The sequence below is a fragment of the Rutilus rutilus genome, assembly GCF_951802725.1.
Source record: "Rutilus rutilus genome assembly, chromosome: 5".
Lineage (NCBI taxonomy): Eukaryota > Metazoa > Chordata > Actinopteri > Cypriniformes > Leuciscidae > Rutilus > Rutilus rutilus.
Genome location: NC_140213.1, coordinates 20,045,977 through 20,062,887, shown reverse-complemented (window position 1 = coordinate 20,062,887; position 16,911 = coordinate 20,045,977). Strand labels below are relative to the sequence as shown.

The window sequence follows — 16,911 nt, the reverse complement described above, 5'->3', positions numbered from 1 at the left end:
TTTCATACAGATTACATAAACTGAGAATATTTGTTTTTTTAAATAAATTACTTCATTTGTCTGTGTCTGTATGCCTGTTTGACTGAGTATTCGCTTAGTTATAGTTCATTTTCGGACGCGTTTCAGAATGGACTTCACTGACAGAGAGAAGGCAGAACTCGCATCATGTTTATTTTTCTTTATTTGGCAAAAAGCACAACACTTTGTTTTTATTGTGAGTATACGCAAAAAATAGACACTTAACAGGATCGAATGATGTATAACACTTATATGTAAGATTAAATCAACAGAGTATTTTGAGTCTCTTTTGCACTGATAAGAAAAAAAGCGAGCTGGTATCGCCGTCGCGCCCGCCGACCCCAGGGGGTTAAGAATGTGAATGCTGTTGCTGCTGCTCCGAAGAATGGGAATGCTGTTGCTGCTCCCTGCTCTGCTGCTCTCAAGAATGGGAATGTTGCTGCTGCCTGCTCTGCTGCTGCTCTCAAGAATAGGAATGCTGTTGTTGCTCCCTGCTCTGCTGCTGCTCTCAAGAATGGGAATACTGTTTCTGCTCTCAAGAATGGGAATACTGTTGCTGGTCCCTGCTTTGCTGCTGCTCTCAAGAATGGGAATGCTGTTGCTGCTGCTCCGAATAATGGGAATGCTGTTGCTGCTGCTCCCTGCTCTACTGCTGCTCTCGAGAATGGGAATGATGATGCTGCTGCTCTGAAGAATGGGAATGCTGTTGCTGCTCCATGCTCTACTGCTGCTCTCAAGAATGGGAATGCTGTTGCTGCTGCACTGAAGAATGGGAATGCTGTTGCTGCTCCCTGTTCTGCTGCTGCTTCGAAGAATGGGAATGCTGTTGCTGCTGTTCCGAAGAATGGGAATGCTGTTGCTGCTCTGCTGCTCTCATAATGTAGGGTGTTAGGACTACTTGCTGGTGTATTGCTGCAAGTAAAGTTGACCTGCATGTTGCTACTTCCTTGTTGGGGACTGTTAGTTCTGTTCCTGGTTCATTTGTAAATGCAATACGGTCAGTCTTTCACAGTCTTATTTTCGCATGTACCAAAATCAATCTTTTTGTTTTGGTCCCAGGCAGGGTTTGAAATTAACCTTTTCACCCACCGGCCAATTTGGTTAAAAAAAAAAGTAAGTTACCGGCCATTCAGACCTTCTGCTAGCCAAAAAAAGAAGAAGAAATAGTTAATCTGGTTTAGAGGCTTTTAGAGGCTTTTACATCAGAGGTCTTCGAAGACCTCCGATGTAAAAGCCTCTAAAAGCCACCTATGTAAAAAATTAGATAATAATATTAAGTGAATGCTCTCCGCACATAGTATACGTTCATCAAATACTTTAACTTCAAACTCACTAAATCCCAGCCTCAGCTGTTAATATTAAAGAAAAATGTTAGACGGACTTAGAGGCTTTTGCATCTAAAGTCTTCATATATATATATATATATATATGAACAGTTTGGTTCCAAAACGCGATAAATGAAAATCGAGTTCCCACAAAAATCTGTATTGTATCTGGTCGGTATTGAAAATTCAATTTTTAATTTAAAAATCAAATGCAATATCCGCCATGTTATTCTGTCATGTTTTCTCCCTTTCTTCCCAAACCGCGACAAATGCCAGTCTCCCTTCTCTACAGAATGTGATACATCCACTCAATCAATCACAGCTCACCATTCCACGCATTGTAAACAGTAACGGCGGCGCTTTGAATACACCCAGCATCCTAGTTTTCCTTATCTACTTTGTACTTTGTGATCAACAAACAAACAAAAAAAATTATCATTTTGACGCCATTCATGAACCTGTGGTGGTTTCTGCGGTGGGGAAGAAATGTAAGCCATCGAAATCTAATCATTTACGTGAGGAGATTAAGAAGATGAGGCACTCGGGAGGAGGAAAAATGCTGGCTGATCGCCGTCAAAAAAGTTTGAATTAATTTTGGGAGCGATGGCTGACTGAATGTATTTTTAGTCCAGTGCCTGTATATAAGATTAGTATGACCAAGTTCAGAGGCTGTCATTTGTAGATCAACTTTGTTGTGTATTTCCAACAGTTTCAATATGAAGAATAACTTTTATGTTGATTCAATGGATTTAATTGTATACAAAAAAAATAAATAAATTTTTTTATGGATTTATTTCATTTTGGGAATTTTTTTATATAATTTCTTATTCAAACAAAATCCTGTCATCCAGCAATCTCCTCCCTTCCTCACTCATTCTCATCTTTTATACCAAAAATGTTTTAGGTGGACAGATCAATACAGTACAAAGAACATGTAGGATGTTGGAAAATAGCAATGTCTTTTCTGTTAACCAAATGCTTTTTAATCTACGCTATTGCTTCAATGCAAGTGAACAAGCGCGCCATTATTTGTTGCTTAGTGACGTGAATGTTCAAGTAAGCCAGAAATGCGCAGATTCTGCGCAATATGCTGTGTTTAATATGAATTTACAGTTGTGTTCTCGCCCCTGCCTGGTCGATCTAACCTTTTTTAGCACCATATTGAGACTCAGCCCGGCGTCGTAGTGCGCAGTCGACAGTATAAATTACCTGAACATAAAAAAAATTGTTTCAGGAAGAATTTAAAGCAATGCTAGAAATGGGAGTAATAGAAGAGTCCCACAGTAATTGTGCGAGCCCAATAGTTTTAGTACCAGAAACTGACGGCTCAGTCATGTTCTGTGCAGTGGCATATGAAACATCTGCGAGCTGTCCTGAGATCGCTGAGGGGGGCCGGGTTGACAGCGAACCTGAAGAAGTGTGCAATTTGGTGTGTGAAGGTACGGTATCTGGGCTTCCACTTGGGTCACAGACAGGTGCATCCCCAAATTAGTAAAACCGCAGCCATTGCAGCCTGCCCGAGACCCAAGACCAAAAAGTAGGTGAGACAGTTCCTGGGGCTGGAGGGATATTACAGGCGGTTTGTGCACGCTGACTGATCTCACTAGAAGCACCAGACCCTGTCCTGTGGTCCTATTACCTCCTGGGGTGGGAATTCACCCTCTGTTCGGACCAAGCACCTCTGCAGTGGCTCCACCGCTGACTTCCTCTCCAGGAGGGGGGAGGGAGGCTGCAGGCCGGATGGCGTTGTGGCGAGGGGTGCAAATGTGTGCTGCACGACCTTGTAACCACCACAATCCCCCTCAGCAGCGAGGGCTCTCTGACAGCAGGCCCCTTCATCCTCCCAGGTTTTGCTCCGTTCCCACGGCTCTCGGTGCCGCCCTGCTTGTCACAATCCCATTCCCTCGTATTCCCATTTTTCCCATTGTTTCTTTGGGGTCGTAATAGGTATATACACTCCCCGCTGAATGGGCTTTAAAACTTAAGGTCGTAGAGCGGGCACGTTTCCAGACTGGTGGAATTGTAATCGTCTTAAGTCCACCCTCTCACCTGTCACCCTCCCCAGTTCATTGACTGGGGCTTAAAGCAGAATGGTGCTCCCTGACAGATATCCTTTGAGAGTAGAGCTGAGTATGCTGCTGAGTTTGTTCTGTTTTACTTGTAGATTGGAAATAATTAATGGAAGCTTCCTTTGGTATGCTACTCCCTTTTGGCTTGTGTTTGGGATGGTATGATAATGTAGAGTTTATGGCTGCTAATCGATAATCAAATTTTCATTATAATTACAGCTATATTATTATCATTTATAATTATTATTGTTATTTCATTATATTATACAGCGTCAGCACGCTGTGCTCGGAAACATCAGCCAGTCATTTACTGTGGTGAATAACCCATTTCTATGGACAAAACACGTGGAAAACAGCGGAGGCTACATAGTGAGCTGCTGCAGGAAAAAGTACATGATCCAAGTAATGATCCACATGATACAAAACATGAGAATTTATATTTATAAGCGCTTCAAACTAAAGCATAAGCTTTACCGCGTCTTGCTATGTCATGCCTTGACGTGTGTGCAATTTAAAGCCACTGACACAATGACACGTTTTTTCCTCAGCACATTACTTACTGTGATGAAGTTCAACGTTGTAATAAAGGGAAGGAAGAAGACAGGGGTCGGCGAGACTGGGACACTCGTCTTATCAGCGCAGCAGCAACAAAACAATAATCCAGATTCTCTCGTGTTGAATTCTCCGTCGAGCACAGCAGCAGACGAGGTCCCAGTCCAACTCTCTCTCTCTCTCATTCCCACCGGCTTATATCCGGTCTGTCCACGCCAATTACTGCAATCAGACACAGGTGTTCATCATCTGCACTTGACCTACTTACGCACCGCTCGGCTCCGTCCTCTCTCTCCCACTACAGACTTCGCAAAACCACGCCCCCCTCGCCACACTTAGATTATATGGTTATGTCCTTATCTGTAAATGTTAGAAAGTCCCACAGGTATTTCCATTTTGCACATTCTGACAACAAACATCTTGTTCAATGTCATCATAAACTTCAATGATTTCAATGAACGAGCGCCGGTGCACGCATGCGCGTCAAACAGATGGAGTGCAATAGTTCTGACTAAAATACATTATAAAAAAGTTTTATTAGAAATGAAGTGTAGTTTTAGAATTCTACATGTAAGACAAGTAATCATATCTATGACAGCAGGAACAGTAAAGGCACTTTTGTTGGAATAGCCCATTAATGTAATATACTTACTAAGTTCAGAAGAGTGATCGTGTTATTCATACCTTGTTCAAGTTAACATGTTGTGCTTTTGTTTTTTGTTTATTATTATTTTAAATTTTGTTGTTGCTGGATTAATATAGTAAGCAATCATTTGTTTTCACTTTTAGAATGTCTTAGAAATGTATTTGAACCCTTTTTTGCTTATAATGTACAGCATAGGTGACATAGACACATTTGCTATATTTGTTTTCTTAGGATTTATATTACACATTGTTTGGAGGACAGCATTGGGCAGGATATGAAATAAAATCGTTTAAAATAATAATAATAATAATAATTTAATTAAATAATAATTTAAATTTAATTTAATTAAATAATAATTTAATTTAATAATAATTTAATTAAAATTATTTTTGTATAAAAAAGTTTTTTTTTATGTATAATAATAGATTTTTCATTTGATTAACCCTCTGGTGTCTAAGGTGTTTTTGGGGTCCTTGAGATGTTCTGACATGCCCTGACATTTGTGCTTTTTTCAGTTGCTTATAAACATATTTGTAATGATTCCTGTCTGGTGTTTCCCTTGTCTTGTGTGGACTTTAGTTATTTCCTGTTCTGTGTCATGTTTTGTAGTCCTTTGTAGTTTTTCTAGTTTATTAGTATCCCCAGGTGTTTCTGATTAACTACGCCCTCTTGTTATCTTGTTTAGCTTGTTAGTCTCTGTATTTAAACCCTGTGTCTTGTTACAGTGTTTGTGGGTTCTTGATGTTGTTAGATGTTGGTTGTGCTGTTTCCTATGTCTGAGTTTTTGAGTCTGTCTAGTCTTTAGTTTGTTTAATAAAAGTACTACTGCTGCATTTGGACCCTGCTTCCTTCTATGTTCCAGCCTGCCACGTTACAATATTAAGGCGAGACACTACAGGTGAATAGGGTAAAATTGTTAACTTACAGATATCACCATCAAACTTTAGCAGTTGATTACTCACATGAATAGGAGAAAAAATGCATTGCAACTTTTCTGTAATTTTATTTTTAAATATGCTAATGAGCCTATATCTAATTAAATATGCGTTAATTTGCATATATTTTGAAGTGACAAATCTGACCATTGAAAAAAACAAGGTTCAAAATTATTTTTGCATTTTGTTGATATATTTAATGAAAAGACATTATCAGAGGGGATAATGAATATCTCCTTTTGTTACCCTGTAAATCAGAAAATACTGCCAATAGCCTTAATTTTTATTTCCGCCCTATTTTTAGGCATAAAATGTCATATAAATCAGGCCAAGAATGATATATCAACAAATCCCTCTGGACAAACCTTCACAATATAGTTAGGAATACGACTGTAAAGTTTGGTGTATGTAGGTGCTACAGAAGTGGAAAATCGTCACTAGGAGTGTGAGAAAAAACTCATTTTGAGAAAACGGCCTTTAAAGATTTTTATGGCAAAATTCCACTAATTCCTATTGAAAGCCATGAATTACAGAAAAAATATGCTTTAGGTCCAAGTAAAATCCATGTATCACACTGTTTAACATCCAAAACTCATTATTGCTTCATCCATCACTGATCATAACATCCAAAACAACACATCAACAGTCCATCACACAGGTGGAATGGAAAAACTAAATACCGGTATATCACAGTCCCTCAGGCAGATTCAACTTTGGGAAGTTTTATTCTTGTGGCTATTTGTCCAAAGTGTAAATCACTTAGTGAAGATATTTTTTTCCCAGTGGAGGAGGAAGTGCATCTCTGTCTGACCCAGTTGGTGGTCACTGAGCCTTTATATTTAGTCAGGATCCATCTCTTCTTCTCTGACAGTGTGCAGATATTCTGTCAAATAACAATTTAGTCTATTTTTTTTGCTTTCTCCAATGTTCTAAATATTGATATTTTGAATGATTCATAATTAGTTTTGTTCTGTTGAGTTCTGTTTAGCTTCACCATCAGCTGACTGAGGGGACTGTTTTCAGGATTTGGCTCGTGGGTTTTAAGTGCTTTGAAATGTGATGTGTCTTTTTGACTTACATTTAGATGTGTTCAAAATGTTACAGCTTGTTCGTAACGCATCGACACTCTATGACTCGGGGTTACTCATTGCGCGGCTCGCGAGCCTCATGCGGCCCGCCAAGCTTAAATTTGTGCCTCGCATGGCTGTAAAAATACAGCGATATCATGCAGCCAGTCACTACAGATATTTCATAACATAACCCATTACAAACTCAAAGTGTCAGCTCTATTACAAATAATTTTGATCGGATTGAAAGAGGTGGTTTATCGAGAGAACATGTAAACACTTGGTCGATTGAGAACCGAAACTGAAAGGACGACGTATGGCTCCTCTACTGACTTTGTCCTATCAGTGCGGCTCTCATGAAAAAAATAGTGAAGACCCATTTCATCATCTTTTGTCTTCGTTCGTAATCCCTTGTGTCTTCTAGCTAATGACAACTGTTTTCGGCTTCTCTGAGAGAATTTTACACGCATATCTTTCGACATTTTGAACTACCGCGGAAATGTCAGAGCGCGTCACGTGACGATTCTGAACGAATCACGTTGTCAGAAATTGATATCAGCCAATGAGATTGCGCATTTCGAGTTAAATCACCTGTTTTACTTTCATGATTTGTTGCTGATAGACAGGAAATTACCATATTTGGATCCGACAGCATTGAAAAGAAGAGAGAGAGCTTTTTAACGGTGTGTGATGACGGTGCACCAGACACAGCGATCGCCGAGCAGCGGGATGATTTAGAACGCCAACTTTTAATGAATTTAGGCGAAATCTGCACACTCAAACAGACAAAGTGTAGTAAAATAAAGACCTAAATGTGTATTTTGGACTTTTTTTCAGCACAAGTCTGAAAGAATACATGTTATTGAAGACAAATAACCCAAAATCTCAAAATTGACCTGTGAAAAAAAAAAGATGTTTTTTGCCTTAATTGTGTCTCGCCTTAATGGAAAATGTATAATTGCACTCTATTTAGCACAAACAAGGCTACCATAATATGTGAGCAACATGTATGTACATGTTTGTATTTTTGAGAAAATAATGTTTATGCATGGTTATTGAAAAAACAAAAAATGAACATTTCTGAAATAAGGCCATAAAACACATACTAAATATGTGTCAATAAGACTTCTGAATAATGCATTTTGTCACGTAGAGTTTTTTCTTCAAAATGATGTGAAAATCATCCTGCCTAATCGTTCACATAAAACAATACATTGATTTAAATTTTGTAAGACACTTTTTGTTTGGAAATGCAATATGCGGGTGGGCGTGACTCACACCTGAGGAGACAATGCCCCCGCATAATGAGGCTGCATACTTAATGAGCCTTTCATTCAGGTGTGTGACTGAGCCACAAGAAAGAATGCAAGGACAATACACTGTAAAAAAATTCTAACCTCTCCAAGTCAAAATTTTCTAGTGACTGGTCACATCTAAATTTTTAAATTGGCCCAAGTGCAATTCTTGTTGCGATAGTCTGTTAACATTGGCTCAATGAGAAATAATACGTCAGACTAATTGAAAAATTTAGATGTGACCAGTCACTAGAAAATATTGACTTGGGGATTTTTTTTTTTTTACAGTATATATATATATATATATATATATATATATATATATATATATATATATATATATATATATATATATATATAATTGGTTCACAGTTGTTGTTGTTTTTTCCACAAATTGTGCTTGCAAATTGTATAATATCCAAGGTAAACATTTCTAGTAATTGTGCAGTTAATTGTTCTCATACTGTATTTTCAGATTATTTAAAATTATTATAAAAAAATTATTTAAAGAGAAGGCTTATATTGACCTTTTAAGATTTTGTTTACATCTATCCTTGTATGTGTATATATATATTAGAACAAAGCAGATATAGAACTGACCTATTCCTCAGCCGGATCCCTTTGCTCCTCGAAATGAAACTTCCAGAACTTCTGAGGTAAATTTTCCAGGATTATTATCAAGATAGTATTATTCCTCACAGCGTCGTAAAGTACAGTCTGAAAGTGAACTTGCGGTGTGTGTTATTCAGCTGATGTGGGCGTTTCACAGGTTTGCGTGGATCGCCTCACATTTGCGTTTGAATAGCGTGCGCTCTCCGTGGGCGGGGTCACATTAAAACTTAATGAGCTGAGATGAGAACGACTGACATTTCTCTCTTTTCATACATAAACTGTGAATATTAGTTTTTTATAAAAATTACTTCATTTAAAAGAAGAGAATTCAAGCTTCATGCCTGTGTGTCTGTATGCCTGTTTGACTGAGTATTCGCTGAGTTATGGTTCATTTTAGGACGCGTTTCAGAATGGAATTCACTGACAGAGAGAAAGGAGAACTCACATCATGTTTATTTTTCTTTATTTGGCAAAAAGCACAACACTTTGTTTTTATTGTGAGTATACACAAAAATAATACACACTTAACAGGATCGATTGATGTATGGAAGATCAAAGTCAACAGAGTAATTAGAATCTCTTTTGCACTGTTAAGGAAAAACGCGAGCTGGTATCGCCGGCGATACCGCCGACCCCAGGGGGTTAATCAAAATAAATCGTTAGTTGCAGCCCTAGTAGAGTTGCTGCGAGCGACTCAGTTAACTGTGGCCTGGTTCGACAACTGGATGTAGTGCTATGAACCTAAGCCGAGGGTATGTCTGTAGTCTCCTCTGATAGCTCTGCTCTTTGGGGCTCTGGGCTGTCCTGTAGCTCTGGCTCAGACTGGTACAAGAGTATCTGTGTCAGGAATGGTTGAGCATGGAAGCTTTGGGGCTCTTTTTCTAGTGCCTATAACACTAGCAAGGTTGTGGTGTCACAGGATGCATCCTATTTGGTTGCTAGCACATTTACTCTGGGCTGAGGCTCATTGAGTCCTTCTGTGATTAAGCCTGACCTTCACAGCACACGAGCAGGCATTGGTCATCATGGCGTGATGGGTATAAACAACCCCATAGCGTCAGCAACTAATGCAGCATTAAGTTCCCTACCAAAGGGAATGACTCAAGTGATGTATGTAACCTGGTTCTCTTTGAAGAGAATGAGATGCTGTGTCACGTTGTCATGCTTCGGGCATGTCTGCGCATGTTCCTTCAGACAATCCAAATTTGACGACGTGTAATGCAGGCACCATTTTATACACTAGGGCACTCCATGTGACGTCATCAGACTGCCGTCTGCTTATAAGATTAGTGTGATTTTACACGTGCTTCAGACACATGTTCCGCGGGACGCGCCCCCATAACTGACGCAGCTTTTCGTTCCCTTATCAGGAAACCAGGGTTACATATGTAAACCGAGACATAAATTACAAAGAATGTAATTGATTTTGAACTGATGTAACTACTTTTGAATATCACATTGTTGGTGTTTGGTGTTTTTATGCAAAACAAAGATGTTGATTTTTGTGTAATAATATTTTAATTATGGATAAGTTTTATTTATACAAATGTAGATTTGTTAAGGTTTCTCCAAGTTTTGTGGCATTTAAAAATGTAAGTTCAATCCTTAAAGCAATTGAAAAAAATATTAATTAAACCCCTTAACTTAAAGTTTAATTTAATTTGATAAAATTTCCTTATATATTTTTGTATTTATTTTCTAATATATTTATTTTCAATATGCTGCTTGGATTTATTGAAGCTGTGTTTAACAGTGATAATGCCTGTTTGTTATTTGAAGAGATTTCATAGAAGTAAAAAAAACAAAAAAAACAACAACTCTGAGATAGGGATAGGTTTTATCCATCCGTTGTTAATTGGATGGACCGAATGTGAGCATGTAGTCAATTGGAAGAAGTGGACATTGTTTGGGCAGAAATGGCCAGAAGTCCTGCATATGTCACCAGAGAGATGCTGATCTTCTGTGCTGTTTTCGAAAGATCCATATCTTTTCCATATTCATATCCGATACATATTTAATTTTTAGTATTAATAGGGCTGACTAAAAATATGGAACACACAATGGCCTTCATCAGTAATACCCAGGCAATTAAAAACTAGAAAAAGCATAAGTGCATAATTTTTTTTCCCTGTTTATTGTTACTTTACTTTTTTTTTTTGTAAATCAACAACTTTTGTGATTATATCATGTTTCAATAAAATATGCAAAAAAGGCATTGTATATGAGTCATCTGCATGTACTACAAGTCTTTCAAATACATGCATTAGGAACATTTATAACATATGTCTACAAGCAGGGCATTGATTGGTCAAAAATGCATACACCAGAGATATGCAGAGAGCATGTAAAACTATTTCATTTGTGTTTCTCTTCCCATTATGGCATGTCTAGTGTTTCTCTCTGGATGTAAAAGGATAATGTAGCACTTTGGGGCAAATATGGCCACCAGTAATCCAAAACTGGAAGCTAGGATGGCAAATATCTCAACAGCCACTGCATATTTCCCAGGTGAGCTCACATATGCTGGAACAAATGCAATCCACACAGCACAGAAGATCAACATACTGAAAGTGATGAACTTTGCTTCATTAAAATTATCTGGAAGATTTCTCGCCAGGAAGGCTAACAGGAAACTTACTGCTGCCAATAGTCCAATGTATCCCAGCAGTAGAGAGAAACCAGCCACTGAGCCAATAGCACATTCATATACTATTTTAGAGCGAATATACTGGTTGTTTTTATGGGGTGTTGGAGAGGCAGTTGATAGCCAGACTGCACATATCACAACCTGGAGGGCTGTTAGGACTAGAACTGTGCATCTTTGTTGAGCTGCTCCAAACCATTTCATCGCTCCTTTGCTCTCTGGTCGAGATGACTTGAACACAGCTATTACCACCATAGTCTTGACCAGGATGCTGGAGATGCACAGGACAAAGCTTATGCCAAACACAGCATGTCTTAACTGACATGTCCACAGCTGTGGCTGACCAATGAACAGAAGCACACATAGGAAACATAGTTTGAGTGACAACAGCAGCAAGAAGCTGAGCTCTGAATTGTTGGCGCGTACTATGGGAGTGTTATGGTGAAGAGCAAAGATGACCATCACAAGAGCGCAGAAGCAGGTGCCAAGCAGAGATGCAGTGGTCAAAGAGATGCCCAGAGGTTCTTTATAGGACAGAAACTCTACATCTTTAGGGACACACTGATCTTTATCTGTATTGGACCAGAACTCATCTGGACACATTGCGCACTCAATAGCATCTGTGATTAAAAAAAAGAGAGAAGGCAAGAATTTAGGAGGAAACTGGGATATTTTCAAATTAAAGTCAAATACTGTTTGCCAACAGTAAACTACTCAATGGAATAAACACTTGATGTATTAGAAATTTCTCCATCTCTGCATGGAAGGCAGTCAAAACAGCAGGCAGGAAGGCCCTTCCTTGTGGCTCGTCTGGTTCCTGGAGGGCAGCTCTCGCTGCACACAGACCGTGGGGGCTAAAACAGACATCATCATTCATGTGTTTATCTCTTTTACATAATGATAAGCGTATTTCAAAGCATATATGCAATACCAAAATAAAACGATAAACTGACAAGGCTGTCTAATAGGCGGAAATTAATCTGCACGCAAACACAGTCGGCGGTCGCGTTGAGCCTTTTGACAAGAGAAAAGGCTTCAATAGTTAACCAAAGCTAACAACTGTGGTTACATACATCTTCCTAAACTCCATTTTAAAGGTTTAAGAGCTATAAGTGATGCAAAACAAAAAACGATGAGCTGACTAGGCTGTCTAATAGGCGGAAATTAGCCTAATCTGCACGCAAACTTACCTTCCTGGCTCACGGGCTTCCTTCTGCACCTAAGCATTACAGCTATCGATTTTTAACAAAACAGGCCTACTCAAATGTATCTAACCCAACTATTTTCACTCGTTATTGTCTAAAAAACAGACAGAGTTATCCAAAGATAGGCTTACTTGGTGCCAGTAGACAGCCCTTTTTTCTCCCATAAATAAAAACCTTGCTACTTGGGGTATTTTACATGCACAGTGCCAACTTCGAGTTAGTAAAATAATAATAAAAACAATAATTTAATGCTGGTATTCAAAACATTTAATTCAGTTCAAGTAACGTTATTATATTAGATACATTTTAAAACTTAAATGCACATGTATAATAAGCCTAGTAATAATAAGCCTAGTAATAAGTAGATATTTAAAATACATCAGTAACTGATATCATAGTTTAACACAGATAAAATCATAGCTAAGGCTTGCTTTACATGTTGCTCGACGAGGATTTCTTAATCATTGCGACTTTCAATCTTGAGGAGGCTCCCGCCGCGGAGTTAAAAGGAGGTGGAGTTAAGAGGATTCTCAGACAGTTGAAGTGTCCAATGGAGTTAAGAGATTTGCTCTCAAGCCATTTTCAACACTTTAGATTGGTTAATAATTTGTCAAAATAACAGACCCACTGACCAATAGCATCGATTTGTGAAAAAATATGAAATTGACAAAATTTGGACATATGAGGTTTCCGCTCAACAGTGACGATATATGCAAAAATGATTACATTAACATGCAATGTAAGTTACCTTTTTTGTCTCAAAGTTCCAGTAAATTGCTTCTTCATCCAGTGTGAACACCATCCCTGTTGCCGCCTCTTCATTTACTACACCGACCGTATAGATGCTTATTGACCCATCAGAGCTCGGCTGCCAGTTCAACACATCATAGATGGCCAGAGCATCTCCATTCTTATCAAATGACACATGATCCCCAAAGCCTGTGGTGAAGTTCACTTTCTGTAGATAGTGAACCAGCTGTACAGTTTGTAGACAGGACAGGTGTTATGAGTTTATCTGAAATTTGAATTTATGTAGAGCACATATTTTGCTTTTCCAAATTTAGCTGGTCTATATGTCTGGAGGGAATCTGCTCTATACCCGTGGGTCTTACCTGCCAGGGTTTCAGGTTGATTATGTTGGCACAGCTGTTCCCACTGAATGGTCCTCTTCCCTCATCACACTGCATCAGGTCATGTAGTGCATGTGCCAGGGCATAAACTGCCTTATAGACATTATACGCTGCCCTCAAACCTGAAACATCAGTGTATGGTGTGTCCGTGGTGTTCAGATCCTCCTGTCCTGCACACACCTTTTTCACTTGCTCTCCATCTTTAACCCCTGTTTCAAAACTGCAGCCAAACATGTTCTCCCAGAAGATCCTCAACATATTATTTCTTTGATCACTGCTGGGACAAAGACGTAGCAGAAAGTCATGAAGCCCCTGAATTTTTCCACGCCTAACGGCAATACCCAGTGTGCCCCTGAGGAAGGGCAGGAAACGTGGTGTGTGGTATACAGGTGAGGTGGCCCAAGCTTCACTTGCAATCCACTGCTTTCCTGTTATGTTCTGCAACACAACCTCATCCATCAAAGGCAACAGAAAGGATGACGTGGCAAAAACAACCACCACTCTAGCTGTAGAAGCCTGAATCACTCCCATTACACGCTGAATATCTCTGTGGTTGTTATCATGGGGCAGGATTTCAGAAAAAGCAACACAATGTCCAAACACCTGCATTTCCTGCTGAAAGGACTGAGCAGCATAGATGCCATAGTCGTCATCACTGTAGACAAGACCAACCCAGGTCCATCCAAAATGCCTCAAGATCTGAACCATAGCCCGCACCTGGAAGGCATCACTGGGGATTGTTCTGAAGAAAGAGGGGTACTTTTTCCTGTCACTCAAACAAGAGCAGGTGGCATAGTAACTAACCTAATTAGTGGAGGTGGAGGGAGAAGAGAAGACATGGGCCAGAAAAATAGTTTGACAAACAACAAAAAATTATTAGTGCTTTTATCTTTTTTTAAATACACAAACAGATGATAAGTTCTGAGATGAGAAGAAACATAATATATTGATACGGCTGAAAGGGATATCAAATTTAACTTAATAGTGCAAACATATGCATACAGTGTATTTTTACTTTGTTTCATTCTATCTTACTATAGGTACTCGAAACAGTCCTAGAACGTTGGAAATTGCAATGGAAGGAGTTGAACTTGGATCCCCCACAATCCCAATCACTGGAGGGGGGCCAGTGCAGTTTAGGCTGGAGAAGGACTCCTCTGTCCCACTAGCCAGGGATATGGCAGACCGGAATGCCATTCCTAGCCTCACACAATTGTCATAAAGATGGTAACCAAGAGTTATATTAGGCAACAGATTGGGATTCTTATTGATCTCATTTATTGCAAAAGCCATGGTCTGTGCCTGCTGGAAGCTTTCCATATCAAATCTTGGAAAAACAAATGTTAAATGTTGACATTTAGTGATACTAAAAGATAATAATAATAATACAAATTAATAGAACCATTAATACATTTCAAATACACCTGAGTTCAAACATCACTTACAGACACTCAAATACACAGTAGTTTCAATTCAGAATGTGTTTTTTTTTTTTTTGTCAAGGCAGCATTACTGCAGTCTAATTAAATGTGATAAAAGAGGGCAAGAGAAACATTCATATTTGTTCTTATAAATTAGTTATTTAAAAAATATGTCTCTCTCCTCTTTTATAGTTATGCAATCAGTCTGGCTCCAGACTCACTTTTCACAGTGTGGTGGTTCTGGTTCCGTTTTGAAGTTCAGATCTGGGAACACTGTGAAAAAATGAACCTGAAACAGGCCTCCAAGTATAACATCTCCATCCTGGTACATTCCATTCAATTTGAAGCGTCCCTGGAGCTGGCAGGTACCTGATCTGACGATTGATGCTACAGAGATATAGTTAAATGACAGGTATAAAGAAATATACAGTGTGATCCACATGTCTTCATCCCACATCCTTCTTCTCCCACTCAGCTAACTAATTTATGATGAAGGCTGTGGTTGAAGGGGTGTTACTTTAAAAGAGCGGGTGGTGCTATCCATGGAAATCACAACGTAACCATCTGATCTCATCATGGATTTCCTTTTCTAAACAAGGTTATGAAACTACAACTTTAAAGAAGATGTTTTATTTATATAGCGCCTTTCCATAGCTCAAGGTTGCTTTACATAGTACATTTCAAACACATTTGAACACACACACTGAAAACACGAGGCCACATGAAGCCACATTATCGAAAATACATTTCAAACAGATACATTTTTAGCTGGGTCTTGAAAGTAGACAGTAAAGAAATGTTACAGAGAGTAAGGTGTAGTAAGTTCCAAAGTTTAGGAGCAGTAACACAAAATTACCTTCTACCTACAGTGGACAACCGAAATATAGGAATGGCCGAAAGTCCAAGTTCAGATGATATATGGTATTTCCTTTGGTGTTTACTTCGCTGCCAGAATATAATTGATTTATAGTGCTTATTTGTTAAATCAATCCTTAAACTGGGAGAGAAAATCAGGAACTGGACTTTTTAAGTGAATTACTTCTCAGCTTATTTAGAGCTGTTGAGCTGAGAAACAACTGGTTTTATTGCCTTCTACCTTACACTGATTTTTCTCAGAATGTCCTCTAGATGTCAGGCATGCATTTGCCTTTTTGCTAAGTAATAAAAACAGAAATCTGCCCATACGTAATACTAAGGTAAGAATGCTATACATTAAACCATGCATATTTTATAGTGTCTACAAAAAAGCAACAAATAATGAACATGTTTTTTACAGTTTGTAAAGTCGTAGGCCTATGATTTAACCAGTGGCCAGTTGCACAAACTGTTTACTATTAAAAAATTGTTTTCTTCAAGAAGTCGGATACATAAAAAGGTAGATTGGTCTATCCAAATCCAAAAATGAAGACTGATTACCCCTTGGTTGACTGCTTGGTCAGTCTAGTTCTTAAAACACAGTTGTCAGAGTGGTTATGTTTATGTAACTGGCGCTAGGAAACTAGTGTTCCCTTTCAAGAGAGCTCGCGCTGCGTCAATTGATGCTGTGGGAACACTCTGCGTGATTGCGTCGTGAAGCACTAGTACAGTGGTTCTCAAAGAGTGGTACGCAGGCTTCCTCTAGTGGTACGCAGAGGAATCAATGAATTTCGCACGTACGATCAATCTGGTGTGATCAGTCTTGGCTGGTCCCTGGAGTGTACGGTTACACCGGTGTGAGCAGAACGGTCAGTGCATCACGTGATCACCTGCTAAATTCAAATGTGCTTTCGTGTGTTGACAGCCCCGTAATAACACGTTGACACTGTGGAACTTTGAGGCTGAGGCCTGCAGTACACACTAGGGTACCGGCATGGGATTTGGCTGTGGTGCTCCAATGCCTATCCCCTGGCTTCCTTTGAGCCTATTGAGGAGGTTCCAGTCAAGTTTCTGACTGTCAAGACGATGTTTCTCCTAGCTATTTCTTCTCTTAAAAGCAAAAAAGTCACAGTCTCA

General features: G+C 39.0%; 1 protein-coding gene across 1 annotated transcript; it reads right to left on the bottom strand.

Annotated features, from left to right (window-relative positions):
• Positions 1 to 10,869: 10,869 nt before the first annotated feature.
• Positions 10,870 to 15,361, bottom strand: LOC311290471 (extracellular calcium-sensing receptor-like; the record flags this gene model as incomplete). The annotated part of the gene is made up of 6 exons (XM_084408960.1): positions 10,870 to 11,783; positions 11,894 to 12,017; positions 13,117 to 13,344; positions 13,481 to 14,302; positions 14,534 to 14,825; positions 15,141 to 15,361. The coding sequence occupies 6 exons, from the start codon at positions 15,359 to 15,361 to the stop codon at positions 10,870 to 10,872; spliced, it is 2,601 nt and encodes an 866-aa protein (XP_084265086.1).
• Positions 15,362 to 16,911: the final 1,550 nt, after the last annotated feature.